At 49.3% G+C, this 21,019-nt stretch overlaps 1 protein-coding gene across 1 annotated transcript in view; it reads left to right on the top strand.

The window, feature by feature from the left end:
- ARK2N (arkadia (RNF111) N-terminal like PKA signaling regulator 2N) overlaps window positions 1–6,137 on the top strand; it is a 47,044-nt gene extending 40,907 nt beyond the window's left edge. The window contains exon 5 of the mRNA XM_074166534.1: window positions 4,999–6,137. Within this exon, the coding sequence (XP_074022635.1) occupies window positions 4,999–5,188 (190 nt within the window). The 3' untranslated portion in view covers window positions 5,189–6,137. The remainder of the gene's footprint in view (window positions 1–4,998) is intronic.
- Window positions 6,138–21,019: the final 14,882 nt, after the last annotated feature.

Below are 21,019 nucleotides of genomic sequence, written 5' to 3'. Positions count from 1 at the left end.
GAATATGCAAATACGTAAACAAAAATACTTACGTGGGTTCCTGTTTCCTTTCAAAATATTCACTTACTTTAAGCATTTAATCAGCTTCCAGTTTATTTAATTAATCAGCAGTTGTAAAAATACTATCAGTTTTTCAGTGGCTGATGTCATAAGATAACCCCCTTAGATTAAACATCAGATCCTTGTGAATCTTGCTTTTATTTCAAGACAGAAGAGAGTTCAGCCCCCCAGAGAGGATGAGGGTGAGGAAGCTGGAGGTTTCTCTCGAGCTCAGGGAGAAAGCTCTTGTGCTTCCGCTGTTATTCTTGACAGGCATTTTTTGATGTTACTTTTCATGTTTAGTCTATGATCTCTCCATGGCTTAAGGTACTACAAAGCAGTTGAACAGGACTGGCGTTTTCATCTAGTGTACAGGGCTAATTTGTTGGGATAAAACCAAGTTAAAACAAGTACACAGACAAGCTCTTTTTTAAGACTTGTCTGCAGCCTGGAGGATGCTTGCAGGCAGAAGAGGGGCATCAGGGACAAGGAACAAGAGCTGTTGCTTGTTGTCCCTTCACTGCATGCTTGTTTTCCCAAAGCGGGGTCGTTTCCCCATGTTGCAGATGCCAATATACACGCAGAGCAGAGGAATCATCTATTTATTTCATTTCTGCAGGGATGTGTGCTGGGTGGTGATCCACAGTGCCAGCCCTTCAGCCTAAAAACTTTTAGGAATATTTATACAGTTCGAAGCTGTACAGAAATACGCACACTTAATTATATAATTATTGGTTAATACCTTATCTTAACAATTTCTATTGGTTAGTACAGTCTCCTGCTTTCATTTAACGTTACAAGGTCCTTTAATTGATGTGCGCATGTTCCAGGAGAGTGGAGGGGGGTGTCAGTCCGATTCGCTCTCCGGCTGAGTTGGTGGTCACCATCTCCCAATGCCAGCTTTACCTTTCCCCCAGCTGCCGCAAGTTTTTGTTGACTTCATGCCTTATCCAGCAGCTGTCTGGTTTTCAGGCAGTTTCGGTGCCTCCTGTGGTGGGGTGTTCCTTGTTATCAGCCTTCTGCTCTTATCCAAGGATATATTCCTCAGCGAGGCATGTATTGTTTATACCAAGTGTCTGGTTTCACAGGGCTTTGTGACCTTTTTTACGGCTCTTTATTCTTACCTGGTGCGAGATTCTACCTTCTAAGACATATTTTACCCTTTTAAAAGTACTACTCTACATTCTTAAAGTACATCATTAATTAATGGAGTAATTAATGGAGCAGGGTCAAGTCGGAGGCCTGTAACCAGCAGTGTCCCCCAGGGGTCAATACTCGGCCCAGTCCCGTTCAACGTATTCATCAATGACCTGGACAAGGGGACAGAGTGTATCCTCAGCAAGTTCACTGATGATACCAAACTGGGAGGGCTGGCCGACACTCCAGAGGGCTGTGCTGCCATCCAGCGTGACCTGAACAGGCTGGAGAGCTGGGTAGAGAAGAACCTAATGAGGTTCAACAAGGGCAAGTGCAGGGTCCTGCACCTGGGGAAGAAGAACCCCCCAGGCACCAATATAGGTTAGGGGTGGATCTTCTGGAAAGCGCTACTAGGAGAAGGATCTGGGAGTCCGGGTGGACAGCAAACTTTCCATGAGCCAGCAATGTGCCCTTGTTGCCAAGAGGGCCAATGGGATCCTGGGCTGCGTAGGGAAGAGTGTGGCCAGTAGGTCAAAGGATGTCATTCTCCCCCTCTACTCTGCACTGGTGAGGCCACAACTGGAATACTGCATCCAGTTCTGGGCTCCCCAGTTCAAGAGAGACAGGGAACTGCTGGAGAGAGTCCAGCGTAGGGCAACTAAGGTGATTAAGGGACTGGAGCATCTCCCTTATGAGGAAAGGCTGAGAGAGCTGGGGCTCTATAGCTTGGAGAAGAGAAGGCTGAGGGGAGACCTTATCTATGTTTACCGGTACCTAAAGGGTGGGTTGAAGGATGATGGAGGCGGACTCTTTTCAGTGGTTTCCAGCAGTAGGACAAGGGGCAACGGGCACAAGCTGGAACATAGGAAGTTTAAATATGAGGAGAAACTTCTTTCCGGTGAGGGTGACAGAGCCTGGAACAGGCTGCCCAGGGAGGTCGTGGAGTCCCCTTCTCTGGAGATTTTCAAGACCCGCTTTGGTGCAGTCCTGAGTGATGTGCTCTGGGCAACCCTGCTTCAGCAGGGGAGTTGGACTAGATGATCTCTAGAGGTCCCTTCCAACTCTGACAATTCCGTGATTCTGTGATTCTGTGATCATCTTCCTTGAGGAAGAGGAAGGCTATGTGGGCCCCAATTTCCCATGAAAGGAACCTGTGTAGATAGTGTGGGCGCAGTCCAGTGCGGTTGGATGGGAAAGAAGGAAATTTTGGAAGAGAGATTTGATCTTCACTTTTAGAACAGTGAAAGTCCTTGCGTGGCTCATTCCTGAGGCAGTATCTCTCCTGGCCGTTCACTCAGCAGAGCCAGGGCTTGGAGGATCTTTGTCCCAGTAATAAGCAGCCTGGACTTGTCCTCCAGTACTAGTTGGTGTAAATCTGCCCATCGCTATCTACACACAGCCCTGCTGCTCAAGGTCCCCTCTTCGCAGGCTTTCGGTGCTGCTTGACTCGATGGAAATGTTCAGTAAAGGCAGAGCTGCTGTTTAATATCAGTTTTAGTAGATAAGGACCAAAATAGTTTCAGCAAAGACGGACAGAAAGCACATTTTTATGCTTTCCTGGTTCCTTTTGGCTCCGTTGAACACTCGCACATTTCAGTTGTTCGAATCCTACAGAGAATTCTATTTCTCCTGCAGGTCTGGGCTTGCAGTTACAAAGTATTGATGGGCTTCTGTCAGGGTTTGGAAAAGGTTTAGGTTTTTTATGGATATTTTTTTGCATGCTTAGTTAGCGTGGTGGTTGGATTCAGTTCTTTTGCTCCCTCTGTTTTTTATCCTGCTGTGTATCCCATGTCGTTGTCTGCCTGGCGTGAGTCATGAAACCCTAGGGTTTGTCCATTGTCTGGAGTTTTCCAGATGGCTGGTGAATTCCTGGTGCTGCTCATCAATGGAATATTACTTGGCATCTACTTAGGACACCAAGTCACTTTTTCCAGTTTGTTTAATTTTTGTCCAATAGATTTTATATTTTTTTGTATCATGCATGTGCATAAAACAGTCTTCCTCTGTTTTTTCCTAGAGTTCTGTTGTGTTTCTTTTTTTTCCTCCCTCCTTTTTTTGGTTGCCTTTACTTGGTATCTTCCCTTAGCTGCGGATTGGAAAGCGTGTTCCCCAAGTTGACGTTGGATGGAACATTTTGCCATTGGCTGCTTGTGTGACTTGTTTGAGGATAAACACTTTTATTTTTGCAAGGTATCATTTCTATGAGGTAATTTACAGCTTTTGGTCATCCTTAGGGAGAAAGGGGAGTATCAGCTTTGCCCGAGCATTGAGGACTGTTCCGTATCAGAGCGATGGAGCGTAAGCCCTGAGACCGAACATCGTATTTAGTTTGCTTTGGCTACGATCTGTTCTTGTCAGCTCTGCTTAAAAATATTTCTTCTTTAAAGAAAGGCTTCTTTAAAAAAAAAATCCTCTATTTTTGTTAGAGTTCCAGTCTCTTATTATTTGTAGATACGTACTTTAAGTATGTGTTTTTAAGACCGAAGAAGTAATAAAAAAGTCATTCTGAACATCACATCCAAAACCAAGTAGCTTACCAGGGAGGGAAATGAGATGCTTATATTCAGAGGAGGCAAAGATCGGAGGGTGAGATTTTTCATTCTATTTCATGAAACCCTGTCTCTGGCCAGAGCCAAGAGAGATGAGCAATAACCGAAGTAGTTCTGGGGGAAACAAATTGCACTACCTTGAATTAAAACTATAAATACTGTGTAAATGTCGGGGATACTTGACCAGCTCCCGAAACGCGGTACACGTGGCTTCACAAGGAAACGGGGAAAGGTTATTTCAGCAGCCAAACGTCAGCACCCCTGCTTCCCAGAGCAAAACAGCTTCTGGAGCACGAGGTGTAAAGTTTTACCGTCACTCGTTTTAAGATTTACAGCTGGGAATGGAGCTATCACCTGAAAGACTCCAGTAAGTTCCTGTCCTCACTTCATGGTTTAACAGAATTAATCTTTCTTTTTGTGGTGTGGTGTTGTTTGTTTGGTTTTTTTTTTTCCTAGTTATTATTAGCTTGTACTTCAATTGTCATGTATCTGTTACAAATATAACAGGTTAAAAAACTCTGCAAATAAGCAGACACGAACCTCGCTTCAGCAGGGCAGGTGAGCGAGTGCTCCTTTCTACATACGTGACGTCGTCTCAGCGAGTGTCATCACCGAAAGCTCCAGCGTTTTGCTGAAGTGGGGCTGTGTTGCTGTCGGCGAGTATTTCCCAGCGTTAAGATGGGAAAGTTCCATCTCAGTTCCATCTCAGTTAAGATGACCAAAGGAAAACCCAAGTGTATCGGCTGCGGTAGTGCAGTTACAAGCCGCCTCCTGTAATTATTGTAATGGAAGTATCATTATGTCCCTATTTTAACATGGTTTTGGTTTCAGATAGAAAGATAGCTTTTCTGGGTGTCCCATCAAGCCTCACTTAATTTTTCTTCTCTTTTTGAAAGCTCAGTGGGTAAGAACCACGTAGCAGGAAGCTGTGGTCCCGAAATCACGCGTGGTACCACACACGTGGTGGGGCAGACTCCTGGGATCCTGGGATCTGCGGGATCCGCGCGCCTATTTTCTGAGGAACCTCACTTTTCACCCACTGACAGAATTCAGTTCTTAAAAGTTTAAATTTAATTTTAGTCTCAGCTTTGTTTACTGGGTGTTTAAGATGTCGTGGGCTCCACAAACGGAAAATCCAGGAGGATGTTCTGGAGAAGGAGGTGCTAACGCAACGCCTAAGTGATAAACCCACCGCAGCCGGGAACCTCGTGCCCGAATTCAAGTAGCTTTAATCCTTTTTGGTTGTTGTTTTTTTTTTTCGCCTCGCTTACAGGTGCGTGCATCCCAGGGGAGGTGTGATTCAGAGCGTGTCCTCCTGGAAGCACGGCTCAGGCTCGCAGTACGTCAGCCCTCAGCCGCCGCCGTCATGGACAGCTGTCACCCCCCAGCAGAACTGGTCCTCGCCCCCAGAAGTAGTGGACCTCACTTTGGATGAGGACACCAGGCGCAAATATCTACTGTAACGCAGTGTCACTGTGTTTTCTGTCCCCCACCCCACTTCCTCCCCCGCCTTTTGTGGCACAGGAGTTCGTTGTTAAAAAGCTTCAGCTTCAGGAGCCCCGTTCCTGGCATTACGGAATTCAGACTCACCACCTTCCTCAATTCCATGAGAATGTAGTATCGTTTCAATATCATTTAAAAATGGTTTTGCCTTCTCAAAGGAGGATTCCTCCCAGAATTAAAAGCCAATAGCTCCAAATCTTTTAAAACACATCTGCGGTTACTAACTTGTGCGTGCGTCCATCTGAAGAAATAACAACTTGTGTGCAAACCCATGTCCTCCCGCCCTTTCCCACCTCCCACCTCAGACCGTTTTTAATTTATCGGCATATTGAGTTTGTTCGTAGGAGTTAGCCTTTTGCTGTGTGAGCATCAGTGATTTTGAGAAATGCTGTGTCCTCATTGATTTCAGTGGAAGCTGGGGGTTATTCAACACTTCCAAAAACCGGGCCGGGCGTTAATTTACCCCCCGGAGTTGACGTGGTTGCGTTGCCGGCAGGAGGGACTGTCCTGAATACAAACGGCCCGTGACATATGCACTGAACGGCTTTTAATTAAAGGATTTTTATTTTCAACGTAATTTAATAGTTTACACTCTCTTCAGTGCTGAGTCTTCTGTCTACTTGACTACTGTCTTTCACTGAGCGTTTCCCACAGCTTGTTGCGGTTTAAAGTAGTAGTAGTAGTAGTCGTAGTAGTAGTGGCTTACTCGCAGCTGATTATTGCAAAAGCACAAGGAAAAGTAATAAAGAGGCCCGACATCCCTCTCCTTTTTAAATATAGCTGAACTTTTTTTTTTTTTTTTTTTTTTTTACTCATATCCGAGTCTTGCCTGGAGTAGGAGAAGGAGAGAGAGGAAACGTTTGGCTCCTAGTCCTCATTTCTGCTGTTGCTTAATTTGCTTCATTGACCATTTCGAAAAATAAAAAATAAATAAAAAAAAAAAAAACAAAAACCCACCTTGCCAAGCCCCAACCCGGCAAAGCACTTTAGCAGCTGTGCAGCGTTGGCTGAAACTCGTGGGGCCATTCGAGTGCTTAAAACTCTGTCCTAAAAAGACGTTGCAGGATCAGGACTTAAGGCTGTGATTTTATTTTTATTTTTTAATTTTTAAATTATTTTTTTCTTAAACTAGATCTCTGCACCATTTTCCTGGCTTGAGGTCATGTCTCGTCCTTGTTTTGCAATTGTTCTTAGGGTATTATGATCCAGGAAATGCTTTCTACCAGAATATTTACCCAAATCGGTGGAACCACTTACTTGAGCAGGCTGTAGTTCCTGTAGTGGATATGGAAATTCCTGCCCCTCATCTGTCATTTTGAACCTTTCTCAAGGCAAAAACCAAAGATTAGACTTTAACGAGATGATATTCACTTTAAATGTCTATTGTGCAATTAAAATGTTCCTTTGTATTCAAAGTATTTCTAGTGGGAATTTTGTACAGATCTCTCATCAGATTTTTTTTTTTTTTTTTTTTTTTTTTTGCCATTTAAGGCTGAGCAGGGGGTTGTCAGGACACGGGAAGTTCTGTTTCGTTTTTTGTGTTGGCCGGTTTCTAAATTTATTTGGCTTCCACTCATATTATCTGTGGGGGGAAAAAAAAAAAAAAAAAAAAAAAAATTTACCTACGTTGTCACATAACTCAAAGGAAAAAAAACAACCAACCTACCACCCAGCAGCGGTGGTATAGCTAGTAACAAACAGCTTTTTATTTAATTAGCAGAAGGGTTACGGCTGGACTTTACAGAACAAATAGGCCGAGGGATTGATAGTCCAATTTCCAGCTTTTTGAAACATTGAAAATCAGGTGTCTCGCACGGCCAGAAAAACGCGTGCGGTGCTTCTAGTGAGCGATCTCCTTCTCCGGGGGCAGGCGGGCGGGAGCGTGGCAGCAGGGGGAAGCCCCCGTCCTCCTCCCTCTCTCCGTGGCGGCTGTGGATCTTTATCTCCTGGTATTTTAGATGACGCAGCTCAGTCGCGGTTCCAGTGGGCTGGCAACGCGGGCTGCAAAGGTAACTTCGGGACAAGCGATCTAGCGTGGCTGCTTTTCTTTTAAAAGATCGGTTTTGAAGAAAGCTGCAGGGACCCATTTTGTAGTCCTTCCATGAAAAATGCAAACTAACTCTCTTGTTTTTCAGTTTGTATATGATGTGACTTCCATGTATGTATATATAAAAACGACTGCGTCCTCACCAAACTTCCTCCAATTGTGCACTGTGTTTGTTTAAACGATTCATGTTATTGTAGTCTGATGCAGGTTTTCTTTTCTTTTATTTAAAACACTACATATTTTCTCTTATTCTTAACAAATTTGAAAGGGTAGTGATCTGAAAACTGCAATCACTGGATAGCTAAGAGATGTTTTTGTTTTGTCTTTTTTTTTTTTCCTGTTTTTTTTTTTTGTTAGGTTTTTATTTTTTTCCTTTTTTTTTTTTTTTTAAAGAGAGCAAAAGGTGCCTGGATGGTTTTGCTCTCTTCTCAGCAGGAAAGAGAAACATTAGCCATTGTATGGCTAAGAACGAACCCATGCACTTGGGGCCCGATCCAGAACCCGCTGGAGTTTGACGGGGGTGGCTTTTCCATCGACTTCAGTGCGCGTTGGCTCGAGCCCTTTCCACGGTTTAGCAGTTCCCGAATTGCTGGAGTGTGAACTTGGAATCTTCTGTAGTGAAGACAAATCATTGCTTTAGGATATAAATGTCTAAAAACGTGCGACTCGAGTTAAAAAAAAAAAACAAACAACAAAAAAACCCAACAAACTTTGATTCTTCTCAACACTCATTATTTAGTTCTCATTTTCCATCTAGTATTTAATGGTCTTTGGAGAAAAAAATAATAATAAAACAGAGTGTTATATATATATAAAAATATATATATTTTTGGTGCAAGATGAGACCTTCTGTTTTTTGAAACAAGTCTGTAGCATAAAGGTTAAACTATTTTAAGACAAAATAAAATAGAGTGTATTATTTAAACAATATCAGCTTGTTTGGGATTTATTTCCCCACACGCTTTCATTCATGTAGCTTTTGTTTGTCATGTAAATAAAGCCTTAAACTCTGGGAATGCGTTACAGCTGCCCAAATTCAGCGCCGTTCCCTGCGATTAATTTTGAATGTAAATGGGATGGAAATGTGATTTCCTGACCCCAAAAGCTTGCTTTTATCTCCCAGAGCAGGGCAGGAACAGTGCCTTCTCCCTGCAGCGCTGCTGGGGGACGGGCAGGTGGCAGCAACGAGTGTTCCAGGGACGCGGTTTCTGCATGGCCTCCATCTCCTGGACATCCCAGTCCTTCAGGTCCCCGAGCAACCTCCGTGCTGGTGTTTCTCCAAGTGTGTCCCCTGTGTCCCATCCTCACAGCTGTCTTCTGCTGGTCAGGAAGAGCACTGGAGTAGGAGACCACTGTTACACTTGGATTTTCTCACCTGGCCAGGTAGTGCCGAGAAGCTCAGACCTTCTGTGGAGCTCCGGGCAGGTCCTTGCCGACAATGAGAGGTGGTGGACATCATTCGGAGAACCACTAAATGACAGCAGGGACTTTACAGCTACAAGTAAAGGGAAGGACCGTAAGTATAACTGCATTGTGATAAACGGGGTCCCGCATAGCCAATATAGAAATAGTAGTAGTATTAGTAATAATAATAATAATAATGATAATCAACATCATCATCCATTACACTTCCAGTGAAAAAAGGGGAATTTTCTTTAGTTCTGATGTTCTCACCACATGAGAAGGCTCTTGGTGCTGCGAATACGGAGAGGCCATTTATTTTAAACGTCAAGATGGATAAACGAGAGTTGGAGGGAGTTGGCTTTTCAGCCCCACGGAGTTCTTGGCTTTTTGGTGAAGCTCGAAAATACAAACTCTGGGACGGATGGTGGCTGTGGAGGTGGACGTCAGGCTGGGATTTTATGTCATGTGTGTCACCAGCTGAGGGAGAAGAGTGGACTTTGGCACAGATGTGGGAAGCTGACCTATCTCCTGAATCTTTTCTTTTCTCAATCACCAAGAGATACCCAGAGTCTTTAGACTTCAGGATACACCAAGTGGAATGCTTTAAATTCTTCTTGCGGCGCTCAGCGCGTCCCTCGTGGCTCAGGCTGCTTTATTTTTATGTAGGAGCCACTTGGCTTTGTGGGAGTTGTCATTTCTGGGGCGATTCAAGAACGGGCCAGAACTGCCCAGACAGGTTAGATATTTGTGTTGCTTTCCCGGCGAATTTGTTGCGATGCAGGTTAATTCGGTGGCTGAAAATTTAGTTGGTCTGCCCTGAAATGCCGACTGAAAGGCGTTTACTAATTGGATTAGTTCCCCGGTTCCCTGGAGAATCTGTAAATGTGTCCTTCGCTGAGTCCATAGCGCTTCCATTTACTGAAATACTACTTTTTTTTTTTTTTTTTTTTCTCCCCTCTCCTTTTCAGGGTCATCGTCTGCGGCTTTCTCTCCAGAGCATCCCAGGGATGCAGTTTCCTCTCTGGCTGCAGAGGAAAGGAGCAGCACGCCTGCAAAACGCAAACTTGCGGTGGACAAACCCTGCGTTTACCTTCCCCTTCAGTGTAAATAAGGTGAACGCTTTCCTTTTATTGAAACCAAACAGAGACTGAGGATCCAGCCCACCCCCCAATTCATAAATGCCCCTTGGAAGTTTTCTCTTGGAGCTGGTGAGTCATCTGGGTTGGTAATTTAGTTTAAAATTAGAATTGAGTGCCAGCTGCTGGGAAGGAAGGATCTTTCAGACGGTAAATCTCAGGGCAAAGCTGGAGTGGGCAAGGAAAACTGTCTGACAGTTTAATTTCAGATAATTTTCTACGTTTATTAGCTGCACAGGCAGCTTTAGGTGAATCCAGGAAAACCACATCAGAGCTGGGAAAAGAAAGGAGTCCCCTGTCAAATTCATTTCTCATTACTGGAGGTGATGCAGATCAAATGCAGCAGAACTGCTGGAGTCTTGACCAGACCGGAGCCTTTACCAGGGCCTTTCCCATGGGTGGCTCTGACAAAACGCCACCTCGTACGGCCGAGGGTTCCGTTCGCTTTGCCGTGGCCTCACAGCTCTGACAGCTTCTGGCTGACCCATGGCAGAACAGAATCACAGAATCCCCTAGGTGGGAAGGGGCCTTTCAGATCATCAAGTCCAACCATCAACCCAACACTGCCAAGGCCACCACTAACCCATGTCCCTCAGCACCACGTCTGCACAGGTTTTAAATACCTCCAGGGATGGAGACTCCACCACTGCCCTGGGCAGCCTCTTCCAAGGCTTGACAACCCTTTCAGTGAAGACATTTTTCCTAATATCCATCCTAAACCTCCCTTGGTGCAACTTGAGGCCATTTCCTCTTGTCCCATCGCCTGTTCCTTGGGAGAAGAGACCGACCCCCCCTGGCTACCCCCTCCTTTCAGGGAGTTGTGGAGAGCGAGAAGGTCTCCCCTCAGCCTCCTTTTCTCCAGGCTGAACACCCCCAGCTCCCTCAGCTGCTCCTCACAAGACTTGTGCTCCAGACCCCTCACCAGCTCCGTTGCCCTTCTCTGGACATGCGCCAGCACCTCAATGTCTTTCTTGTCGTGAGGGCCCAAAACTGGACCCAGCACTCAAGGTGGGGCCTCTCCAGTGCCCGGTACAGGGGGACGGTCACTGCCCCAGCCCTGCTGGCCACACTGTTCCTGATACAGGCCAGGATGCTGGTGGCCTGATTGCTACCTGGGCACACTGCTGGCTCATGTTCAGCCGCTGTCGACCAACACCCCCAGGTCCTTTTCCACTGGGAAGCTCCAGTCACTCTGCCCCAGGCCTGGAGCGTTCATGGGGTTGTTGTGACCCAAGTGCAGGATCCATCACTTGGTCTTGTTGACCCTCATCCCACTGGCCTTGGCCCATCGATGCAGCCTGTCCAGATCCCTCTGCAGAGCCTTTCTACCATCCAGCAGACCAAGGGCACCCGAATCTTTACGTTTCTTTTGTATCAGGTGCTTCTGTGTCTACCTTAAACTTGATGTGATCAAACTCCTGCATCACATCCGTCACTCCACCTCATCCAACTTCATCCACGTCATCTGGTATTGACAGTGCTGCTGCACAACTCTCTGTGATCAGCAGTTTTTAGTAGAAATCCCCAACTTTATATACCAAAGTCACTGATAAAAATAGCAACTTCCCATCGCTTCCCTGGAAGTGCACCTCTCCTGATGTTACCACCCACAATCATAGAATCAATCAGGTCAGGAAAGACCTTTAAGATCATCAAGCCCAACCAATCTAATTATCTGCATCCTAAAATACACTTAATTTCCCCCCGTTGTTACAACTGTAGTCCTCTGGATGCCCCAGCGTTCAGCAGCACTGACGTCCAGGGGAGGCTGCTGCTTGGAAGCAGGACACATTCAGATGCCTCTTCTGGGGTTGTAGGTAGGTAGGAGAAGTTTGTCCATGGTGTTACGAGCCAGCAGTGGTCCTCTAAACCCAAAGAGGAGCTTTCAAGGCGGAGGTGGTTGAGCTGGAGTGACACTTACAAGATCCTAATGGGAAACGTGTCACTTGTGTTATGTGTTGTCACTCAAGGCCCGTCTTACCTGGCACGGGATACGACAGAGATCCATGAAAGGGTGATGTTATTGCTTTTCCGCATGATTACACTTCCCACTTGGGTCCATTTATTCACACTCTTCCTGGGCCACCTGTGACAAAGCCACCAGATGAAAATACCCCTCGCAGGAGCTCTGACAGTTACAAATCGCCCGCTGAGGGCCTCGGATCTGTTTTCCGACATCTCACTCGCACTTCCCTTCTCCCAACGTTTTACAGCTCCCATGGGATCCGTCGTCTGCACCAAGAGCCACAGTGAAGCTCTCTGCGATGCAGCAATGGGCTAGAAACAACCTTGGCTGGGCTTTCCTTCTTCTCTGGGTCAGCAGCACATCCCTGAGAGGAGGATGCCCCCACCTTGTCTTGCAGCAAGAGGGAAGGGCACCCCAAGAAACCCACTTTTTTCACTTAAATAAGTGGCGATATGGGTTAATGAATAGATTTGGGCAAAGCAGTGGTTCTTCTGAGCATTCAGGGTCGGTTCTTGAAGGTGAGGGACTGCACTTGCTCAGCTTCACATATCATTGCATGGGAGTGGGGAAGGATGGAGGCATCTTCACAGTGTGGGGTACAAGTGGGGACAGTGGGACCCACGGGAGTGGGATGTCATGGAGGGCAGCTGGTGGGTGACTCCTTAACTGTTCCTCCAGCTTTGCTTCTGGAGGAGATTCCCAGCCCCTGGCAGAAGGAACATCTCAGCCAAAACCTTGGCTTGTAAACACATCCCTGGTGGGGATGGTCTCCGATTAGGATCTCTTCCTCAGCGAAAGTGGGAGACAGGCCCTGCCCATCTTTGAGATGCATCCTAAGGAGGGAAAAACTGCAGGTTTGGATATTTTGGCAAACCATTTCCATTTCTGATGGTTATTTACATGTGCTGGGTCTTTTCTTCGACTGTTGGTGTCACTTTTCCAATCCCATGCTGAACATAAGGCTGGACAGGCAGTGACAGGAGGTCACCCTTGGTCTGTGGAAGGACCAAAGCTCTTCAGAGAACCGTTTTCAGCTCCAGACAGGTAAGAAATGGAGATTATTTGGACAAAATCCTGGCGGACAATCAGACATGGGATGACCAGCTTGTACAAATACTGACCAGTTTTGACCAACCTCCCAAATACCTCTCATTAAAAAAAGTCCCTGAAACGATGAAAATCCCATCATTGGGAGTCACTAGGTGTCCACAAGCCATGTCTGGCCCGGGAAACGCCAGACGTGGGAGCCAGGAGCGTGGAGGGGAAGCAGTGTATGTACGGTACAACCTTCCCAGGTGCTCGGGGCTGGGTGGAGGTTTGCTTCACCCAGGAGGTACTAAACCACCAGACACTCAACCCACCCCTGGACACCTGACACAACCTGGTGGCTTTTTGGTGTCTGATGGCTCCTGGAGAGGTGTGGAGCTGCTCGAATGATCACACGTTACTTGGGCTGGAGCAAGTAAGCAGATGCCTTCCCTTGAATAATTGGACGGTGCATTTACCTGTGCTGATGCCCTCACTTGCCGTGGGCGTGGTGTAGATGTAGTCTTGATGACAAGCATCAGACAGCCCCAGTACAGCCCTTGACGCTCCTCTTACGCAGGCAAGCCCGTGCCACCACCTCAGGCCCTGTTGCAGGAGATACAAAACTGTTCTCAATGATAGAATCATGGAACGGTTCAGGTTGGAAGGAACCTTAAAGACCATCCAGTTCCAACCCCCTGGCCACGGGCAGGGACACCTCCCACCAGACCAGGTTGCTCAAAGCCCCCTCCAACCTGGCCTTGAACCCCTCCAGGGATGGGGCAGCCACAGCTTCTCTGGGCAACCTGGGCCAGGGTCTCACCACCCTCACAGCAAAGAAGTTCTTCCCCACATCTCATCTCAATCTCCCCTCTTTCAGTTTAAAACCCTTCCCCCTTGTCCTATGGCTCCCCTCCCTGATCAAGAGTCCCTCCCCAGCTTTCCTGGAGCCCCTTTAGGGACTGGAAGGGGCTCTAAGGTCTCCCCGGAGCCTTCTCTTCTCCAGGCTGAACCCCCCCAACTCTCTCAGCCTGTCCTCACAGCAGAGGGGCTCCAGCCCTTTGTGCATCTTTGTGGCCTGCTCTGGCCCACTCCAATAGGTCCATGTCCTTCCTCTGCTGAGGACTCCAGAGCTGGATGCAGTACTCCAGGTGGGATCTCACCAGAGCGAAGCAGAGGGATAAAATTGTTCAGTCAATATTGTTCTTCATTCATTTGGGTTTGTTTTTTCCATTTTACTTCCATCAGTCCGGACAGATTCCCCCATGGGTTCCCCCTAGGTTTGACAACCACTGTACCCCCGCAGAGGTGGGGAGATGGGTGCAGGTCACCTCTGGGGTCACCCAGGGCAGACTCAAGCCATTAGGAGACAATGGTGGGAAGGTGAGGAGCAGGCTGCAGGTTGAAGACACCCAGAGCAGAAGACAAAACATGGTGAGTACATGCCAATGAAGAGAGGAATTATTTCAAAAGGCAGCTCATAGCGTGTCTGGGACAAGACCTGGCGAGTTGAACACACTCTTTGGTTTATCTCCTCCACTGCAAACAGAGGATGAACTTCTGGTGCACACCAGACCATCCTCCACACCTCCTGAGGACCTTTCCTGCAGCCAAGCTGCTGCTTAAAATCCCCATCCCACTTGGAGCTGCGGAACCACTTGCACAATCTCTCCTGCCTCCAGCTGCTCGTTAAGAGGAAGAACTGGGGCGATTTTTAAAGCAGTCCCACAAGGGACTGGCACAAGGCAAGGAACGTGCCTTCCAGGAGGTGCCAAGCTCCCTGCCAGCTCAAAAAAAGTGTTATTATAATGTTTTATACCCTGATAAGGAGCAGCACCGCATGCTACAGCCAGGTTTTTGGAGGGGTGATGCTGAGCTTTCCCCCGTCCTTCAGTGGCCAGTGTGAGGTCTTGTCCTGGACCAGCACTCCCAGCTTGCGCGAGGATACAGCAAAACTCAAAAATGCTCAGAAAAGTTCTCAAAAACGCTTCAAAAACAGCTTTACGCCTGCATCCTCCCCTTCCCTAGTCCCCAGGGGGGAATCCCCCTAGTTTCTGGTCCTCCAGGTTCAGCCCAACTGGCTCCCACCCCACGGAAGGGGGTTGAGGTGAGGGGTCTCAGCAGCACCAGGTCTGCGAAGGAGGTCATTTGGCATGAAATATTCATGATTTTTAACGCAATTTGGCCACTGACATTTTTAGCTCAGAAAGCCCAGGCTGGGAACAACCCGTGGGAAGGCACTAGATGGCACCAAAGCCGGAGGATACGGGCTCTGGGCTGCCATCGCACCCTCTATCCCTCAGAATGGGGGAAAATGCCCCCCAAACCAGGAAAAGACCTAATTTTTTTTTTTCCTTACCATGGTGGACTCCGTCGCCTTGGCTGGACCCTGCCCGGGCACCCAGCATCCATCCCGCAGTGGGGAAACGGAGATGCAAAAGAAATCAAATCATCCATATGTAAAGCCAAAATTAAATCACCCAGCTGTGATTTTGAGGTGATTAATCACCGACAGGGTCTGATGGAGGGTCGCTTCTCCAGATTTCCAGCCTGGGATCTGGGAATGCGGACAGCAGTGGTTGACTTTGCCTTATATTTTGCTTAGCACAAAGCCACCTTGAAAGCCAGGGGAGGATTTCAAGGATAAAATACCACAAATTCTCCTCAATTACTGGCAGAAATGGCAGGGAGAGGGTTTTCCTTTTGCCCCAACTCTCGCAATGGCTGCGGTTGCCTCCCGAAGCCACTGATGGGATGCTGGGATGGGGAGAGCATTGGCAGTGGGACAGCCAGCAAGGAAAACACACCAAAACCTCGTCTCCCCAAAAATACGGGCAGGATGGAGGGGAAAGGATGAGTTCTGGGTCATTCTTCTCAAAAAACGGCAATGTGAAATATCCTGAAGCTCAATCCGTGCCCGATCCATAAGGAGGCACAGAGTCGCCACCCAGGGTGTCCGGTTAAAAGTGTAATTCGAAGGAAGCGCTTAATCAGTCCCCACATCCCGCTCCCAACTCGATGCAGTGAAACATTCTGCTCCCGTTTTCCAACAATTACCGCGTGTCGGAAAGATGACTTTATACTGTAGGCTGCCGTACCCGCGCAAACGGAGAATTAAGCTCCTCGGAGCAAAATAATACCGTTTTAGCAAAATGATGAGGCATAAATGGGGGCATCGCAGCCAACTCTCCCCCTCTGCTGCAATAAATTGTGATTCCTCCTAAACCAAAATCCCCGCGCTTGGGGAAAGAGGGAAAAACCACCTCCCGCTTTCCTCCAGAGAAAGTCCCGGGCTGCATATTTGGAATCTGCTCTGGCAAAACGTGGACACAGTGGTTTCCTTCTCATCTCCCAAGTGGTTGCTCTTCGGATGTGAGGTTTTCGCCCATTTTATTGTTTTCTCCCCATAAAGCTGGAAAATTGCCGTGCTGAGGTATTTCATTTTAAGAGAATGCGTAATGATTTTCTCCACCTCGCCTATTTTTTTTTTTTTGGAGAAAAGAAGAAAAAAAGTGGGGTAAAAGGCAGAAGAGAAAAAAATTACAGGGAGGCAGGGAAAAAAAAAGGATCCAAATAAGCATTAAACTTTGGTGTAAATAAATCTCAAATAAAGCCCTGTCGTGAACATGGAGTGCCCCCACCTTCTGGCTCCCCACCTGGGTTTGGGTGGCTGTTGCTCCCAGGCTCGGTATGATGCCGGAGACATTTCTCCTCCCTCTTCACCCCTTCTCTATACATTCTTCATTTTGCCTTTAATTTTTCCACCCTGGCTTTTCCCTGAAGGTTCTCCGCTTCAGTGCTGGTCTTCCCAAGCCCAAGAGGCTTTTTGTCTCCCCCCATCTAAGACCTGAGACCTTCAAACCCCCAGACCTGTTCTTCTGAATGAGGTTTGTAAGGCCCACCGCTCTTTGCCCTAGAAGCACCATCAAAGATCCAGCCGTGGCCATACTGTGGTTGTGTCACCATTGACATCAAGACGTGCACCCAAGGAAATCGCTATCTAAAATGTAGCTGAAGATCAGAAAATAATCAAAGATTCAGACCATCATCTAGCAAAGGGATCATGCCATCCATATGCTTCATCCCCACCAGCAGCGAGGCATCGGATCTTTTCATGCCCATCCTGCCTTAAAACAGCGTCTGGGGGTATGAGATGTGATAGAATCACAGAATGGTTTGGGTTGGAAGGAACCTTAAAGACTATCCAGTTCCAACCCCCTGCCACGGACAGGGACACCTCCCACCAGACCAGGTTGCTCAAAGCACCGTCCAGCCTGGCCTTGAACCCCTCCAGGGATGGGGCAGCCACAGCTTCTCTGGGCAACCTGGGCCAGGGTCTCACCACCCTCACAGCAAAGAATTTCTTCCCCAGATCTCATCTCAATCTCCCCTCTTCCAGTGTAAAACCCTTCCCCCTCATCCTATGGCTCCCCTCCCTAATCCAGAGTCCCTCCCCAGCTTTCCTGGAGCCCCTTCAGGGACTGGAAGTGGCTCTAAGGTCTCCCTGGAGCCTTCTCTTCTCCAGGCTGAACACCCCTAACTCTCTCAGCCTGTCCTCACAGCAGAGGGGCTCCAGCCCTCACAGCATCTCTGTGGCCTTCTCTGGCCCCGCTCCAACAGGTCCATGTCCTTCTGCTGTTGGTGGCCCCAGAGGTGGAGGCAGCCCTGCAGGGGGGGTCTCCCCGGAGCAGAGCAGAGGGGCAGAATCCCCTCCCTCACCCTGCTGGCCACGCTGCTGGGGATGCAGCCCAGGATGCAAGGGGTTTCTGGGCTGCCAGCGTGCATTCTGGGCTGCAAGCGCACATGCCCATCTTGAGCAAACCATGGCTTTGACACTTCCAGAAAAAGTCCTTCTCTGGGGTTTCTCTGCTGTCCTGCCAGAGGTCCACCACTTAAAAACCCTAAGTTTTTAGGATGCTGGCTCACCAGTTTTTGTGCCAGCTGATCCCATCCTGATTTCCCAAAGGATTTCAGCCAGCCTGGTTTTGCAGAGAAGGTGATAAATCCTGTATCGCATCGAAATTACCGAGGGCTTTGAGGTGGGCGGAGGGTGAGCGCCAGGTCTGGAAATGAGCTGAGAGTTATGGTTACGCCTAGACCAGCCCGAGGATGGTGGCTGACGTCCCATACGTGCCCCAAAACTTCTCACCTGCTCTATATCACATTTATGTTTGCTGAATATCCTCCGTGCATGCCTGGCGAAGGGGAGAAACCCTCCCTGTGGGACCGAGGGGTGAGACATCCCCAGCACCCTGATGCCTGCAGCATCTTCCAGACATCTACTCCATAGGTACACTGGTGGCACGTGACATCCATGAGGCTGGAGACCACCACACTGAAGAAGAATTCAATGGCATTAATTTTTAAAGAGAACTTGGGCCAAAAATGGGAGGATGCCCCAAACTGGGGGTGCTGGGACCCCAAAAGCTGCATTGGGGGACACCAACGGGCACCAGCCATGTGGGTGGGAGGAAGCCAAGGGCTAATTTTAACGTCAACCTGTGCCAGTGGCATCTGCGTGACATACAGGGCCCCAGAGATGGATCAGGTGTCCCAGGGAGGGGGGGCGGAATGTGAGTGGATGAAAAGCCACAGCGGTGGGGGCTGAGCCCTGTGAAATACCGGAGACAACTGCCATGGTGGGGACGGGGGCTGTGGGAGCAGCTGCCTGAGGCAACTGGAGCCGGCAGCTGGGCTGCAGGCCCCGGCCCGGAGCCAGCGGTGGCCTTAGAGGACCATTGAAGGGACATGCACCTCCTGGAATCCCCCATCTTGCAGCCATGGCGGGGATGGGTGAGCGGAGCCATGGTGGAAACATCTCCTTGGTTGATTCACATGTGGGTTTGGCTACGTTGTCCCCTCTGGGCTTTTTAAAGCTTAAAGATGTGTCTCATCGTAGGGTGTGTTTAATACAGATCAAGCAGATAGCACCTTGGTGCTGGAAACGAATGCTTGCCACTGGAATAAATGGGTGGAAAGTGGTATTTTCCATGCTGCACCGCAGATGGGAAGCATTATGTTAAGGGATAAGAATAGGCAGAAAAAAAAAACCACCCAAGTTTGCTCCTTCATAGAATCATAGAATGGTTTGGATTGGAAGAGACCTTAAAGACCATCCAGTTCCAACCCCCGTGCCATGGGCAGGGACACCTCCCACCAGACCAGGTTGCTCAAAGCACCGTCCAGCCTGGCCTTGAACCCGTCCAGGGATGGGGCAGCCACAGCTTCTCTGGGCAACCTGGGCCAGGGTCTCACCACCCTCACAGCAAAGAAGTTCTTCCCCAGATCTCATCTCAATCTCCCCTCTTTCAGTGTCAAACCCTTCCCCCTCATCCTATGGCTCCCCTCCCTGATCAAGAGTCCCTCCCCAGCTTTCCTGGAGCCCCTTGAGGGACTGGAAGGGGCTCTAAGGTCTCCCCAGAGCCTTCTCTTCTCCAGGCTGAACCCCCCCAACTCTCTCAGCCTGTCCTCACAGCAGAGGGGCTCTAGCCCTCGCAGCATCTCCGTGGTCTCCTCTGGCCCATTCCAACAGGTCCATGTCCTTCTGCTGTTGGTGGCCCCAGAGCTGGAGGCAGCCCTGCAGGGGGGTCTCCCCAAAGCAGAACAGAGGGGCAGAATCCCCCCCCCACCCTGCGCTGGCCACGCTGCTGGGGATGCAGCCCAGGATGCGGGGGGCTTTCTGGGCTGGAAGAACCCTTATTTAGAGACAACAGCAAAAACTTACCCAAAAAAGGGCCCTTTTGGGTGGAGGTCACAGCTCTGAAGAAGGCCACAAGGGTGCCCACATCAGGTCAGTCCTTCCCACCCTACCGGCCTGTGGGGCTGGGAGGGAAAGGGTTAAACAGCACTTCTTTTAATTCGCTCAGAAGAAAAATAAGTTAAAAAAAAAAAACCACTCCAACAAAATAAACCCAAAGCCAATAATCCCAACGAACAAACCCACGGCAGATATAGGTTAGGAGGCTGCCGAGCTCTCCAGCCTGCCAGACACAGGGGGGGATGAAGCTGAGCGGGGATTAAGGGGCTCGCCGGGGCCGGGGGAGGGGGGGGCGGCAAAACCGTCCCCCGGCATGGCCGGCGGGGAACAGCCACCCAAAAATCCCTTTGCAGCCGGGTAGAACGCTCCCCCGGGGCCCTATGCCGTGGGAGAACCCGGGGCCCGGCACCGTGACAGGGCTTGGGACAGTGACAGAGCCCGGGACCGTGACAAGAGCCCGGGTCCCCTCAGGACGCGGCGCCATGACAGAACGCGGGGCCCTGACAGGGACACCGGGCCCCCCCCGCCCTGACAGAACTCCCCCGCTCCCGCACACCGCCCCCTCCCCGCTTCATTAAAACACATTTAAATAAACGGGGGGCGAGCTTCCGGATGGGTATTTCTGGGGGGAGAAGGGGGGTATTGTCCTTCTTTAAGGTCTCCGCCCCAAGAGGGGGCGGCGCTGAGGCCGGCGCGGTCCCCAGAGGCTCCAAGAGCCATCTTGGGGCAAGGGTGCTCCGGCGGGGGGGGGGGAGGTGTGTGGGGGTGGGTGGGGGGTGGGGGGGGGGGGCGTGTGGGGGGGGTGTGGGGTGGGGTGCGGGGGGGGTGTGTGTGGGGGTGTGTGTGGGGGTGTGTGTGGGTGTAGGTGTGGGTGTGGGGGGGTGTGGGGGGGTGTGTCTGTCGAGGGGGGGACACACACGGGGTGCGTGCACACGTGTGTACATGCGTGTCCGAGCACACCTGTCAGCGCACATGTATGTACACGCATGCACATGGTGTGCACCCGTATGTACACGCATGCACACGCGTGTCCACACATCCACACATCCACACATCCAAGTCCACACACTTGGATGCTATGTGCGCAAACAACTGTACACACGTCCGCGTGTGTATGCTGTGTGCGCACACGTATGTACATGCATGCACACGTGTACTTGTTTGCGCACATGTGTGTACAAGCATGCGCACGTGCACACTATATGCATACATGTATCTCGGCGCACGTGTACCTCTACGCGCAAACTTTTGTGCACACATGTGCACGTGTGTCCTGTGTGTGCAGATGAATGTACACACATGCATATGTATGTACACGTGCGCACACATGTATGTGCATGCGCACACACATATGTACATACATGCACGTGCAGACCTGTGTGTGCACATACATGTACACACACACGCACTTATGTTCATGCATGCACACATATGTACATGCACACATTTGCACAT

The sequence above is a fragment of the Numenius arquata genome, chromosome Z (genome assembly GCF_964106895.1).
Source record: "Numenius arquata chromosome Z, bNumArq3.hap1.1, whole genome shotgun sequence".
Taxonomy (NCBI): domain Eukaryota; kingdom Metazoa; phylum Chordata; class Aves; order Charadriiformes; family Scolopacidae; genus Numenius; species Numenius arquata.
This window is presented reverse-complemented; position numbering and strand designations above follow the sequence as displayed.